Consider the following 15,952-nt stretch of genomic DNA (forward strand, 5'->3'; position numbering starts at 1 on the left):
ACACAAACTGCACTAATAATGTGTGCCCCAGCTGTGACTGTGAAGGTGAGAAGGCAGATTTATTTTCTTTTGCATTCAAGGCTTGACGCAAGTCCCATTTGAAAAATTCGAAAATATTCAAACTTTTGTAAACATCCTTGATACTTAACTAACATGTGATTTGTGTGCAGTGGTTCATGGAGATACAAACATGTTGGATTTTTTTTCCTTTAGATTTGTTCTACATCACTCAAACTTTGGGCTTGGTTAACAAATTGGGGCAGTGAATGCTGACCCCTTAGCAATCACTGTGGGTGATTTTCCCATTTCATCCATCAGCTGGTACCTTTCCTGCATTCCAACACTGTTACACCTGCAGCTTCCTTCCCTGGAGCCTTCCCATCTCTGCTGTCCAGCCACAAGGAGCAGTAAGTTCTCTTCAGGAGGTGAACAGTCCTTAAACCAGGACAAAAACCAGGACAGTTTGGCACCTCCTGCCACCTTCATCTTGTCGATCTGTAAATTATCTGTTCCGTTCAGCCTGAGAGGAATCAACCCACGGGGCGCGACTTTACCAGGCCTGTATTTCGGGAGCTGGTTTGGGCAGGGCTGGGGAAACAGGAGGCTTTGGGTAGAGGAAAATGGCTGGAGCAAAGCTGCGGGATCGGGCCCTCAGTCCCCGAGCCCTCCCCGCCCCGGCACTGCGGCAGAGCCACAGCATGCGACCCGGGCCCTCAGGCCACGGCACGGGCCGGGCTGACAGCGCTCCCAGAAGGTTCCAGAGGCTGAGGGAGGCTCTGCAGCCCCCACAGCGCCAGGGCGGGCCCTGCTCCTCCCTCCACGTGCCCACAGCGCCCGGGGAGCGGCCGGAGCGGGGAGGAGGGCAGCCCACCCGAACCGGAGACATAAAGCAAAGCCGCACAGCGAATCCTGATGGGTTCACGCTGGCTTCAAATCAATGAAGTTTACCCCAGGAAAAGCGAGGTGTGCTGTCTGGCCGATACTTGTCTCGAATATTCTCTGAGGGGGGCCACGGGCGGCCTCAGCGCTGCTCGCAGACCCGGCAGCTTTGCCCCCACAGTGATGGGTGGGACTGTTCTGACAGCAGTACAGCTCCCACTGCAGTTTTCGAGAGGGGAACTCAATTCGTGACCTTGTACTTCCCTGTGCCTGGTTAATTACTGCATTACCCGGGAGATTTTTAAACCATTTCAGATTCTCCCTGAATTACCAGATCCAGGAGTTAATGCATTCCCTACTACATCGCTGCAGCATTTGTAAGGGTCTGGCTATCAGCTTCAAACCCCACGTTTTCCCATTGTCTCTACCAGCACAGTAAAACCAAGTTCATTAATGCCTTCAATCTTTATTACAGCTGATTGCATAGATTCCACCATTCTGCAGAAACAAAGTTATCATAGAAAAAAATCTGAAAAACTATTATCTGTTGAGCCTTTGAGAACTTCACTTGATATTGAAACAGGTAAAGTAACGTAATTCAGTCTCAAGTAGGCTTTCTATTCCATTAAAATTTCATTGATTTGCTGCTGATAGAAAATGAACTACAAGAGACATTGATGAAAAAGCTTTATAAAGGGATATGGCAAGTGATCATCAATTACTGAAGTGTAACTTGAATTGAACTTTAGCACTGTGGGCAGGTGCAGACCCAGGATTACAGAGTATTAGCCAGCAGGCAGTTTTCTCCTTCGTTGTTTTGAATTTGCTTCATTATTAATAGGTCTGGGGTATGAAGAGAGATTAAAAAAAAGAGCCCTGATGCCTGTTAATTTATCACCTTTATCTGTGGCCCAAAGTAAAAGCATCCAAGCCTTTTCAAAGTACCTGGACTCTCTCCTTGACAGAGTATTTTTAGCCCACTGGATGTGAGCTGTTCTGAGAACAGATGGGTTAGCACTCCAAGCACTTCATGACTGTATGTGCACTGCTGTAGAACAGAATGAATAAAAAATGACCCGGCTGTGAAATCCTTATTCCCCACTTCGGTCTCATTGACTTCAACAAATTGTGTACATGTCTCCTCCTCAACAGGAAAACAACGTCTGCCAGTTTCACAATGCCTCCTTGTTTCCCCATTACAAATGGATTCTTATCTACGGTGGGGAAGGGGAAATGGGTGGATTTTTTTCTTTTCCTAGTAATATTTCAAGGTTTAACAAGTTTTCTCACACTCTCCCAATCCTACCTCCTCAGATAAACACTGACCTGGAACTCTGAAGTGCCTGTTTCTAGTCCAGCCTGAGGAGAACAACTGGAATCCAAGCTACTTGTTTTTGCTACAGCACAACAGCTGTTCTGTGGGATGTTTCACCTTTGCAAGGAGCTGGTACATTGCAAAAGTTTCATTTTGTATTTGAATGTGTAGTCTGAATGTTATATTTCTTAATCACATCCAGGAGATTTCTATTGTGATTGATCACAATGTCAACTTGGAAAATTAGATCCCTTTTTTCTGCCAAAGTCCATGAATAGGCTTGGTCTTTTACATAACCATTGATAGAATTAGCCTTTTTCAGAGAAGCTGGAACAGTAGGTCTAATTTCCTTTATGTTATTTATTATTCCATTTAAATTAATTACTTTTTGATCTTTAGACTTTTTAGTAGTGTATAAATGTAAATCATACCCTGTGTATCCAAGCATGTAACACAATATATTCAAAATTCTGGACAAGATGCATCCATTCTTTTTTTTCTGAACTCACTTTCCTAGCTTGATTTTTTTTTTTTCTGGAGAAAATTATCTGGGGTCCTATTTAAACCTTCACAAATGTATTTCAGTCATCAAATCAGATATTTAATGGGCTTGACATTTTGAGTAACTGCTCCCTGGGTATTTTCATTCTCCCTTAAAAGGAAGCTAGCATTAAGGGAGAGAATGGATACCTAATGAAATGTCAAAAACATTGAATATCTGCTTTGAATTTGGAGCATAATGTAGCACATTTTCTTTTAGATATTAATAAAAATATACATTTTTTTCTGTGTTGAGCACATCTTTCATATTTTCTGCAATTAAAAATGCCTTTAAATAATTTTATTCCTTTTTTTTATTTTTTACTCCAAGGAATTGAAACAATTTTGTGAAGCTTGGCATTTTGAAAACAGAACATTTCCCCATTAAATAGTGTCAATGGAAGATTGTAGAGTAGCTCTGGGGAAAGTGAAAAGTGATTTTAACAGTCAGCCCTAATAAAAGGTTTTCATATTTATCAACTAAGGATTGCTACATGAACTCCAGCAAATGTTGTGGGAGCTCAGCATTGGAATTCACTGAGCATTTTTTGTCCCACAGAAGAGTTTGCTTGCATACACCTGTCTCTACTGTTTTCTAGTTTAAAAAATCAGACAGATTCCCATATAGCATGTAGACCACTAAAATTAAAAATAAATTAAGTAGCATGATGTGAATACAGCACATTATAGGTAACAAAATATTGTCTAGAAGGCAAACCAGAACTTATGCATTGCTGTTAGAATTTTTTATTATTTTTTTCCTGGGATTCCTTGAGAGAAAATGTCTACAGTAAAAAATGATAATGAAATATATGCCCTTCTCCACACTTCTTCATTACATTGGGTTTGAATGACTTCCTAAAAGCATATTTCACATTAGCATCAGGCTATCACAAGCAGAAAGACTTTGAGAATCAAGAACAGGTTGGCTATCTTACTAATTGCAGTGTGGAGTTCATTGTACAGCTCTCAGAAATGACTTGCTGTAGTCCATTATTAAGATTAAATTCCTGGATGGGAAGATATTTTCTTGTTTACAATGCTGACATTTCCTACAGGAGAGCAGAATAACCAGGGATACCTTTATTCTGCACTGGGTTTTAAAGTGCTGTAAAAATTTCACTGACAAACTCATCATACTTTATGTAGTAAGCAGCGCATAGTTTCTACATTTGTAAATCAGGATATGCATTCTACATTTTACAATTTTCTGCCCCAAATAACTTACAAGAATACTTAGTAACTTTTGTCTAAGACAGCTGTGTCTGATTTTCCTTTCAGGCTATCCATGCTCTACCAGTTTGTGGAATAGAAGGTGCATTACACTTAGCCACATCTTCATATGCATTGACCATTAATGACAACAATCAAGCAGTTAAAAGAATCAACTCCTACCAAACAAGAATTTGCAATCACTCCCAGTCTACACAAAACCCATACACAAAATATGTCTTTACTGTGTTCTTGATCCACACTCCTTCTGTATCATTCCTGGGGCACTGTAATGTTACTTACTCAACAACTTTTGGGCTATTTTCTCACCCACTAGGAATTTCTTCCTATTGCTGTTGTGTGAGGGAAAAGTAGTGACCACACTACATTGAATGCTAAGCAGGATAACCAGTGCATCACAGGAAGTACTTAATCCAAGCTTTGCCTGCTGTTATATGGAAATTTATATGGAATAAACCAGTGCTGCCTCCTTTCTTTTCTCTCCATGGCTTGTGGACCTTATGACTTTCTCCCCCCCACAGTTCTCATTAAAACTGAGAACACGGAAAAATGTCAGCTAAACTTTAAAGGAGTCATTAACATGCCAAGTGTTTTCTTTGTAGATACTTTGTGAGAACACATGTAGGACCAAACTAAATGTCCAGCCTCTTTTGAAGTTATTTCTCTCCCACAAGAAAAGTCAGTTATTGATGTATAATAAAGATACCATAAAATGTTAACTTTATTTAAAACTACTGGAAGAAATTCCAAGAGAAAAGAAACCAAACCCATTGAAGGTTCCAGCCTAGTAGAAAATTTGCATTAGCTACGGGCCATCATGTAAATATACAAGCTACAGGATTAATCACTAGCAGTAAACAAATATTTGAAGAGAAGCTTTCACACAGCACTTGCATGGCAAGAAATTAGCTATAAAAATCAATTATGCATCATTATCATCTGACAGTATGTATCCAGGAGATTCATCTCAGGCAACACAAAGCAAAGCATCTGGTCAAGTACAAACACCTCATTCTGCAATTGGTAGCCTGACCAGGGACACACTTCACAGAAGTCACTTACCCCATCCTCTTGGGAAGGGAAAAAGAAATCTTAACACAAAGAAATCTTAAAACAAAGCCACAGTAAGACAGAAGAGAAAGCCATTCCTTGAAAATCATTAAAAAATAAGTTCTGTAAATTATGAAAACAAATTTATTCATAGAAAGAGGAAAGCTTCTCCCACTGTAAACTGCCACGGTCTACCTGAGACCAGGTTTGTGTTGTGGTAAATGGAAGAATTTAGACTGCATTAAAATGTGGTTTAATTCCATTAATGCTCAATATTCAGGTTTCTGGTGTTTCAAGGGAAGATTGAGCAGAAGTGGATTCCTAGTTCATACAAAACTAAGGTATTTTACTGTAGTCAGTGTATTAATACTGCCTCACCTCAGGCAAGAAATAGGTTTGTTTAATTTGATTCAAGGTAACTGAAATCTAGTGGAAATTCTCACTGTGAATCTGGTTTTTGGAAAGAGTTTGTACTCAGCCTGAAAATAAATCTCTGTTATAAAAACAATTTTTAGGTATCTCGTTCTTGAGAGAGGTGTTATTTTACTTAGCTTACCTTTTGTTCAGCACAATAGGGATTTCTCAAAAGAATAATCCAGGACATCTATTATAAAACTAATATGCAAAAACTCATGCTACATCATTATTCCATTAATTACAAGAGTTAATAGACTGGCTATGTTTTTTGAGTAGCCTTGGAAATCACATCCGTTATTGCTGTCAATTTCCTTGCTTGTTCTTTTTTAGAGAGGAGGGCAGTATAAAATTGGAGATGTCTGTGTACAAGAACAGATGGATCCATAGATCTAGGAAGAAGAGCAAGAATAAATCCTCAAGAGATGCTTCTTTCAAAGATACCTGCAAACAAGCTTGGGACCTTGTGTGCCGTATTTTATTGGTGTGAAACAGGTATGAGAAAAGTTCAATTTATTTTAAAGTTTAGAAGTTTACCTTACTGCTGTGGCATTTTTCCTTATGAAAATTACCTTTATTTCATCTTTATTACAATTACCATAGCAGGCCTCTCAGTGAATTCCTGGTAGTCTCATCAGCAAGAAATATTGACAGGGAGTTTTATAAGGAAATTCCATAACGTGACCCTCTTACCACTCACCAATAGTTACCATGAGAAAAACAGGTCAAGAAGCAAGACTGGAAGGTCCCAGTGGGATGAGCTGAAGCTAGGCCTGATGACATCCAAGGAGATGGCAGCACCATGACCACTTTTTCACCCAGTGATGAGCAGCTGCAGCCAGCACTACATGGAGAGGCAGACAGAGGGAAGCATTCAAGGCTGAAGTGATGACTAGCCCAGCTCTTACAGATTCAAGAGTGTCAAATCTACCTCCAAAGTAGATTAAGCTCAAAGCTGAAATCTTCCAGACTTGCAGAGAGAAAAAGAGGTAGCAGTGCCTGGTCTTCCAGAGCAGGAAAAATCCAAAATACTTTCAAAACAACAGGATAAGCACATTTTGCCCATTCTTATTTTCTTAATTTTCCATATTTACTTGTTCACTGCACTTCTATTCTTCCTACTAACTGGGCTACCTTTTCATGGTCCCATTATTGTCTTGTTGCCCCCTTAGGCAACAAGAAGCACCTGTTAACTTACACCTAACATCTCCAAGCTTGTATTTCACTCAAGTATATTGGCAACAGCTGCACATCCCTACCAAGGAAAGTTTCTGTTCTTCTTAGTTTCTGCTAGCTATGTTCTCCTTTTCTTTCCTTCAAAATTTATCTTCAGCCAAGTACACCATATTTCAATGCTGCTGCTTCTGGTTATATATTGTTTAGATTTCTTTCTTGGTAACTCTGTGAACTAACTGGCTTTTTTCATTATTTCTGTGGGGCTATGGGGAGAAAAACCAAGCAATTCCTTTACTTGAGAGTTTTGCCATTTATTAGGATAGTAAAACTCTCAGCAGAAATTGCAATTTTCCAAGTAATATCACCTGCAGGGGAACTTACAAGGGCTTTATTTTAAAGCTAGATAAAACGTAGAGTGAGAAATGGGTGGAATTCAGACAAAAAATTAGAAAATTAGAATTAGGAAATGTACTCTGAAGTGAAAATAATGTTAATTACATTGCAAAAGGCCACATAAGCTAAAGAACTATTATTTCCAGGCCTTCTTAATGGCTAAACAAAACACAAGCAGTTGCTGGGAACTGTGTCACTAAAAACAAATAGCTGTATTGCTATCAGCATCTGAATGTGAATTGCATGTGGAACAAGTTCTTCAATATTCTGTCTATAACCATTCACAGTATCATGTTGAGTAATCTTCTAAAAACTTTGGAATTTGTATGTCTTCTAGCATGCCTGGCACCTTTTCCAGAGAAAAGGCAGCATTTCATGGTTTTGTTTTGGTGAGTTTTTGGGGGTTTTTATTTTTGTTTTGTTTTTTGTTGTTGTTTTGGTTTGGGGGTTCTTTTTTGTTCATTTTGGGTTTTTTTGTCGTTTATTGCTGTTGTTTTTGTTGTTCTTGGTTTTTTGGGGGGGTTTTCTTCAGTGCATAAAGGCAAAAGACTGGTCTTACACAGTCACCTACCACTTTCTGACCTCAGAGATAAGTCTGTAGATACTTTCCTTTTTTCATAATTTCAGAGGTCCCCTTCCATTGTCCTTTAAGTATAGGTCCAGTAGTTCCATGAAAGAACTGCAGCTGTGAATAACCTGAGGCTGAGGTGGTTCTTGAGATGCCTTTGAAGGAAGGAGAAAGTGCAAAGCTGGTCTCTCAGAGAGGCAGATCTTTCTTGCTTTTTGCTTATCTGCTGTCCTGACTTGCTTTGTTCTGAGGTGCTAACAGTAACTATTTAAAACCTCCTGAGCCAGTGTGCCAAGTGATTAGCACAGAAACTGCCTGGCTGTCTCTGTAGGAAGTTCAATAAAATTTTCTCGTCATGGGTCATTTACATTGATGGATTAAATCACACAAAGCCCAATGTTAACAGAAGAAAAAGTCCCTGACCAAGAATGAAGCTTGTGGGCAAAAATCTGTACTTTAATATGAGCTAGCCATAAAGTTAATTATAAAAATATTGCTATTTCTACCACAAGTATTTACTGTTGTAGCACCTTAAATGTTTAGTGTGCTTTATTGGCTTGGACGTGACAAGTTTCTTAGTTGATTTTACCATCTAGATAAGTCAGAGTACAGAAGGTAACAGTGAGTCAAGGGTCAAATGACTGTTTGAGGGGAAAGGGATTTACAGGAGGTTCCCAGGAAGAGAACCCCACAGGACTCAGAGACTGCCCAAAGCAGTAGCTTACAGAAATATGCTCAGTGTACCTTTCCTATGTGTACTGTGAGATTTTATTATTTTTCTAGTCCAAACACTAAGCAACTGCTCCACAGATCTAGGCTACTGGTCTGTTTTCATGGGGTTAATATTTATAGCAAATGGATCAGGAACACATTGTGTGCATCTTGTTTTTACCCATAAAATAGCATGATGATAATGTAATTAGATGTACCTTTTCTATATATAGATATACTATCTCCACCCTCTCTCATAACTCAGATAAGGAAAATACCCAGTCCTATAGCAAAATAAAGCTAGCAATATCCACTGTGTCTCTTGCACATCTAAAAGTGGAAAGCATGACACAGCCAGTGAGAGAATTGTAGCAAATCAGTTTCCTTTAGAATAAACTGACCACTTACTGTACAGGAGTAAAGTCCCTTCCAAGGCTGTTGGGCTTCATGAAAATGTAAATAAAATGTGTATGACCTTATCCTGTGGAGAACTTTGTAGGCCTGAATTTAAAAGCATAATGGCAAGTTTCACCTAATTACATACACAATCACAAACTTCATAGGGATGTTTGAAGACTGCTTCTCCTGTTACCAAAGTGCACCACTGGGTAATGAAATTGTCAACAGAAACTGTCAAACCTTGCTTTGGAACACAGAATCTGTTCACCAACATTGATACTACATACAGTACTCTATGAATAGCTCCTGCCCATGCTTCTTGCAGTATAAAACATGAGAAAATTAAGACAGGAACTTAGTATTCAGTGCAATTGGCTACAACCCCTTGAAATTTTCTTGGAAGTAGTCCTCTTTTGCAATTTTCTGGTAATTTCTTACCTTTCAAGTGCTAGCAATATGAATAATGATGATGATAATTCAGATGCAAATCAGAAATATTTTAGGCCTCCTAATGAGGATACTTTTTGGCCACAAGACCAGTGGCTTTGAAAGTGGGTTAACTACTTCCATTGTTTATTTTTGTAACTATCTATTACTACAGCTATCCAGAATGCATTCCTGTTGGTCCTGGATCAGTTATTCAAATAAAGGGCTATAGTCTGGTGGATTCTTCTGCTGTCCACATGGCTCCAGGAGTAGCTCCCCACCTGAGGACGTGATAATTTCTTCCTGGAATGATAAAACCAATTAAAATATAAAATATCTAAGCTACATCTACATTCTAAGAATAGCAATGAAGGCCACCACTGTACTGTAACTGGCAAGCAACTATGAATAAGCATTTGATAAAATAATTATGGACCAGAAAAAGGTTCTTATCAATTAATCATTTTCTTCATGCTTTATCTCTTATTTATGTTGGTAGCAACTTGTGCTACTATCAAAAAGTGAAATCAGTGCACATAGGAGACTCTAATTTGTACTACTTGTAAGTTGCTGCACTACTTAGGGAGTCAGCTACAGAAACTTACACAGGGTGTTCTCCTGGGTTAATTGAACAGAGAGATGCCAGTCTAACCATGCTGCTACCCACAGGCACACTGAGCAAGAGCTCAATGTTGAGTGCCCACACACGAGTAACAGTTTTCTGACTGATGACAGCAAGGTGAAAGGCACTGCCCTTGCTAAGTAAAGGCAGTCTCTACTCACAGCACCTATTCTCATTAAATATTCACATGCCAAGAGTGTCATTCCAGTGACTGATTATCAAGACAACTACTGAAAAAGTGGAGAACTTGGTCTTTGAAGTTATTCCTACAATAACGATAGTTCATTTTTGTAGAAGCTTAAGACTGATAGATGCACCAAAATGAGCTGGAATCCAGAATTATATTGACTAAAATAGCAATCCTTCATCTGAAAGTTTAGATCCAAGATATGGATCTAGATATGGACCTAATATTTTCAAAACCTATCCAGTTTCTATTGAAATTCAATGCAAATTTGGTGTTTGATTTCCTCAGAACACATGCAGGCTCCCAGTTGTTGCCTCGCAATCACTACACCAGACTGATAATCAGTTCAGGAAGTTCCTACCCAAATTAAATTATTTTCAGAATCAAAGAATCACAGAATCATTAAGGTTGAAATAAACCTCTAAGATCATTGAGTTCAACCTTTGGCCAATCACCACCTTGTCTACTAGACAAGAGGGTTATAAGGAAGTAAATACAAATATTTAACAATGATCTTGGATATCTTGTTGCTGCTTTCCACACAGTGTTTAAATGCAAATGAAAAGGAAAATGCACACTCATACCAAATTTTGTAAGGTTTGTTCTTCCACCTAATGGTTACTACCCCCTTGTGTCTGCCACCTGAATTGCCTGAGTGACCTCTCAGTTTTTTAATCAAAATAAAACAAAATTAAGTTAATAGGTATAAGCAAGCAAAAAATTTGTTATGCCAGCCCTTCTTAGGCCTTCCAAAAAAAAGTCCATGCAACCTTTGGGATGGGGAAGTATACTCTTGCCAAAAATAGTCATGAGGAAAGCAGCACCTTCTCAAAAAAATAGAGCTGCAAGGGAAAATGTGCCCACGGCACAGCCAGTCACATATGGATTGCTTGGGGTTATCAGGGGGCTTTGGGACAATTGACAGTGTACTTCACCAGAGAGGTGAAAAGCCTCTAAGAAAACCACATGACAGACAGGATAAAATGCCTCCTGAAGTGATTGCCAAAGGAACCAGTTTTAATGTAACAGGGAAAATAGAATTGTGTGCTGGCATTAAAGCTGAACCAGTTTCCCTCATAGGCTTACTACAGGGTCAGCTATTAACTCTTATCATGGGACACCTAAGAAAGCTTTTTTCCTTTTTTTAAGTGGCAGGAACTAAAAGCCATTCTGCTTCTGACAAGTTCTTTACTGCTATCTGTGTTCCTAATACAGTGATTGCCTAACGTGAGCTGTGATGAAAATATAGGAACATAGCTGGAGCAGAGATGGCTGGAATTGGTTGTCACCATCACCAGGAGCAGAGGGGAGCCCAGGGTTCTACATTCAACACCTGATAATCTGTATTTGAGGTGTTGCATGTCAGCTTTTCTTTCCCTGACAAGGCCCTGGTTAGACTCTTACCAGGTGCACTGGGGCTGGCTTGGATGGAGCTTCACAGCTGCCTGTGCCCCATTGCGACCTTGTGCTTTGAATTTGTGGCTAGAACAGTGTTGATAACACACTACAGTTTTGGCTATTGCTGATCAGTGCTTGCACAGCACAAAGGCTTTCTCTTTTTCCCACTGCTGGCAGAGTAGGCTGGGAATAGGGAGAACTAGGAGGGGACATAGCCCAGTTGGTTAACCCAAACTGACCAACAGGACATTCTGTACAAGAAAGGTGTCAGAGATTTGAGCATCCGAGGCAGCCATTGAGAAAGGATTTATTTAAACTAGGGGAGGATATCTATTTTAGTCAAATGTGACACCTACCATCTCCCCATGTGGAAATAAAATTTGTGGATATTTAATGTCATAGTGATCTCAGAGGGGTCACTAAGGCAACACTAAAGAGATGCTGCAAAACAAGTGAGATAAAAGCAAGATTTAAAAGATAGGGAATTAAGAAGAAAAATGACCGGAGAGCAAATACTTTAAAAGCTGTGAAGAAAAGGAGGAGCAAAAAATGTATAGAATTACTCTGAGACAAGAGTGAGAAAAAGATAAAATAGGAAGGGGAACTAGAAAAGAGGGGGTGAAGAGGAATTATAAGGGTGGCTAAGAAAAAAGAATTAAAACTGATAAAGATAGGGAGCGATATGTAAGACAAAAACAATTTATGCTTTCAGAAACAGTGCTACTGTTTAGTTACAGTCTGGCAACAAGAAACAGAATCTAGAGGTAAAGTAATTCAAACCCATCTAAAGTCGAATAGTAAATTCCTCTTGCAAGATTGTTTTGGATAATAAGGAGTGACCCTTAATACATCCCTAAAAGAGAACCCCTCCATGTTCCCTTCTTTAGTGCAGGGTCACACTCTCTTGCTTTTGTACATTACAGACCTCACTTCAAAGGTAGAAAAATGCTGAAATTTCATTGAAAAACCTTTCTATGGTATTTCCAATCCAATTTTCCACAGCAAAAAGGCTCAGAAAGTGTTATATCTGTCAGCCCTTATTAGGCCATTTGTAGCCAAGGAGAGTACACAGTGTATAAGGGGACACAAGTACATACTGGAGGCATTTGAAAGAAGGGGAGAAGCCTTCTGATTCACTGCAACAGAAGTGTGAATGTTACAGCTGAGCTTAGTGTACAATATTCTTTCCCACTATGGTCATTCGTATTTTCCAGTGTGGTTTCAAACTACATGGCTCCTCATTAAATTATTAATCCATTCCACTCAGCTATTGATCTCCACCTAGCAAGTGTTACCTTGTGAAAATCAATCAGATCTGTGAGTGTTGGGTGTCGGTTTGGATCTACCCCCAGGAAGCTGTAGAAATCCCCCGAAGCATCAACCAGGAAGTGCTTGAAGCCGTTTTGCTGGCGATAGGACAATGCGTAGCCCCAGATTTTCTCACTGACTCGCACCAGGAATGCACCTTCGGATTTATTCATCAACAACTCCTCTGCTTCCTGACGGCTGATAATGCCTGGCAAGAAAAATACCCATGGTTATGCAGGTAGCAGCTCTGCCAGAGGCAATTGAATGCAGCAAACACTGAACAGAAGTTAAATCACAATGGTGTAACCTCTGAAGACTGGAATGTTTCTAGGAGTAGTCTAGGAGGAGATGGGGACAATGTATATACTGTTTACCTCTGTAGGAAGCTTTAAGAGTTTTGATGGAGTCTGAGGGAGTATGCTCTTTAATTTGATGAGTAAGACTTGTTTTTTTCCATCCTTACTGCTTTTTCAAAGAAAGTGCATAAGTGCAACTGGCCTATCAAACCAGTGAATTCTGGACAAGCCATTGTTTAAGCAGACTAGCACAGCTCGGCATTGCAGTTTGAATTTGCAATACATTGCTGATATTTGCAATTGGACTGGAGTTCTACAGAGTGTTTGTTGACTTACAACTGCTTTACAGGTCCTACAGAAGAAACATAAATCAAGTCCCAGGAGAAAAAGCATTTCTCTGCTTTTGTACATCCACACACACACACACACTCATCCATAGATGTATACAGGTAAATTGGAGAAAAATGTTTAATGGGAGTAGAGATTCAAGAACTTTTCCATTTTATTCTTTCATCTCTCTTGTGACTTCCGATTCTAGGGCACAACCCTGGAGTTCCTGTACTTCTGCTTGCATAGAGGTTATAACAGATAAAACCAATTCTTATCCCAACCCACAACAAAGGTGTGATCAGAATTGCACCTGGCGCTGAACCAGGTCTTACCATCCACTCAGAGAGCCTGGTTCCAGTCTGTCTGGTCAGCCTAGAGGACAGTCTGCTCATGTCTCAGTTATCTGTGAAACACCAGATGCTCACTCTCATCAGGAGCAGATGTTGAATTAGGCCATTCTGAATGTGAACATGGCACATACGTCAGTAAATAATGTATGTACACGTTCCAAAGTTACTCTCTGTGGGGATAACTTTCTCCAAACAATACATGTGATGTTTAATGGAACTGCTTGTCATCATGGAATCCAACCCATGTCCTAGTGAGAGTTCCATGGAGTCCAAGTACTGAAAAACCACATTGTTTTAGTGTAATAATAAACAGTTCAGGGATTATCAGTTTGCATTTGTGAATCTCATGGAGGGGGGCACAGCATCCAGAGCCCACAGAGGATGAAGATGCTCATGAGTAGCCAATACAAGCTAAGATGAAAACTGAAGCTGGGGAACTAAAATTTAGAATAGTTCTGACCTTTTTGAGATCCCACAATAAGGTGAGATAGTAAAGGCTTGAAACAAACACTCAAATCCATGAGACTAGCAGCCATCTCTGGTCTGGGAGAAGAAAAAAACAGCTCCTTCAGCCATTCAGAAAGACCAAAAGCTTAAAAGCAGGGAAGATGAAGTAATGGCTTCCGGCAGTAGAAGAGCTAGAGCAGCTATGGTTTATACTCTCAAGGAAAAGCATCACTCAAAGCAAGTTTCCTGAGGTCGACTCTTCCAATTCTCTCCCACAAGTGCAAGTCTCTACAGGGACTCTTAAACTGACTGAACATAGTTCTGGTTGTTCATTGGGAAGGACACAATTAATCTACAGCAGGGTGATGTCTAGACTGAATACGTCATCCTGCCAATGTCACACAGAATTTAAACGCTGTTATCGATGTATGGACTATGCTGCAATTGAAATAGTCAAAAAATAGTCAAAAAATAACAAAGGGTCTAAAGTACCACATAATATTAATGTCTATATAAAAAGATAATTCAGCCTTTAATGATAAATATGTATCAATAAAAGGCATACATTGTCATTTCTCTGGTGTTTCCAGCAGGAGTAGCATGAGCAATTAAATACATGTGCAAATATTTGCAGCAATAGGATCTTACAGTGTACAGCTGTTAAAGAGGTTTCACCCTCTCCTTCCTTTTAGTCACAATACTTTTTTGAATAACGCTACAAAACAAAGAAGAGATCAATAGTATTGTGTGAGAAAAGCTATAGCTGAGAGGTAACAATAGTTCTGCCTCTGCTATTTCAGAATAGCAGCAATAAAGACTAAAAAGCAAAGCAAGGGAGTAAATCAAAGACATCTGGTAATAGAAACAAAGCTGTTGAAGCTATTCACCATCTGCTGTTAAGGCAGAACAAACTCACATGGGACTAGATCTTCAAAAGAGTTCTGTTTCCATTTAGACATTGAAAAAAATGGCCAAGCTTAGAGGAAAAAATAAAATAACAAAACAAGAAAAATTCAATAAAAACCCAAACAAGAAACCAGCACAATGACTGGTGGCTTTTGGGTTTTGGGGGGGGGGGGAATTGTGTTTTTTTGTTGTTTTGTTTGTTTGTTTTCCAAACTGGCCAGAAGTGTCATGGCAAGAGCCCAAGAGCCAAGGGGTGCTGAATTCCAGTGTAATACTTCTGCTATTTACAGCTTGTGAGAATGCAGATATTTCATGGTGTGCTGCAGGCTGATAATCTAGTCCTAGTAACTAGTAATATTTATGGATACTGATAATAAGGAAAATATATGCAATAGGTCACAAAAAGCAAAACCTAAAATATATGTAAAAAAACCTTCCTGTCTCTGTAGAACTGGAGAGACAAAGCTGAGTTGTATTTAGAAATCAACAGGTAAACACATTTGAAATATACTCACAGATGAGTTATGTCAGTACTCAGGGGCCAGTGTGGTACCAGCTTTCTCTGAGCTACACAGGCAAAGCTTAGGGAGCCTCTGGACAATTCTGCACGATTTCAGGAGTCGAGCATGCAGTAGCATACCTCAGATGGAGATAAATCTGTGCTGGGGACAGGTGAGCAGGACCCCATTAGCCATTCTTCACCTTTCCTCTCCTTCGTAACCATCCTGGCACATTTTAGGCATATACAGAATTGGGAAGCAACAGCGAGACTCAGGCATCTCCCCAGTGTGCCTTGCTCAGTACAGGAACTATGCCCTGGGCTACACACAGACACGTATAGGATACCAAGGCCCAAAGGAATAATGTATTTCTGATGGCAGGAGATCCCTTTAGGCAAGGATGAGACACACTGATAATCTATCACGTCCTAAATGAGCTCTACTTGAAGACTTACTTGGTGCAGGGGACTATCTTGAGTCTCTATACACAGAAGAAAATCAAGG

The 15,952-nt window shown here is 39.6% G+C and overlaps 1 protein-coding gene and 1 long non-coding RNA gene across 3 annotated transcripts in view; one reads left to right on the forward strand and one right to left on the reverse strand.

Annotated features, from left to right (window-relative positions):
- Positions 1-443: 443 nt before the first annotated feature.
- On the forward strand, positions 444-5,920 carry LOC107206929. Of its 2 annotated transcripts, none has more exons than XR_004498151.1 (3): positions 444-963; positions 1,355-2,326; positions 5,765-5,920. It is a non-coding gene; the product is annotated as an uncharacterized LOC107206929 (long non-coding RNA). The 2 variants fall into 2 exon arrangements; XR_004498150.1 differs by lacking the exon at positions 5,765-5,920 and having other exon boundaries at positions 1,355-1,462; positions 2,194-3,569.
- A 1,129-nt stretch (positions 5,921-7,049) lies between these two features.
- The window catches only part of SH2D4B (SH2 domain containing 4B), a 57,309-nt gene continuing 48,406 nt past the window's right edge, over positions 7,050-15,952 (reverse strand). The window contains exons 7-8 of the mRNA XM_015633403.3: positions 12,607-12,827; positions 7,050-9,407 (exon numbers count right to left, since the gene is read on the reverse strand). Coding sequence (XP_015488889.1) covers positions 9,315-9,407; positions 12,607-12,827 — 314 coding nt within the window. The 3' untranslated portion in view covers positions 7,050-9,314. The remainder of the gene's footprint in view (positions 9,408-12,606; positions 12,828-15,952) is intronic.

The sequence above is a fragment of the Parus major genome, chromosome 6 (assembly GCF_001522545.3).
Source record: "Parus major isolate Abel chromosome 6, Parus_major1.1, whole genome shotgun sequence".
Lineage (NCBI taxonomy): Eukaryota > Metazoa > Chordata > Aves > Passeriformes > Paridae > Parus > Parus major.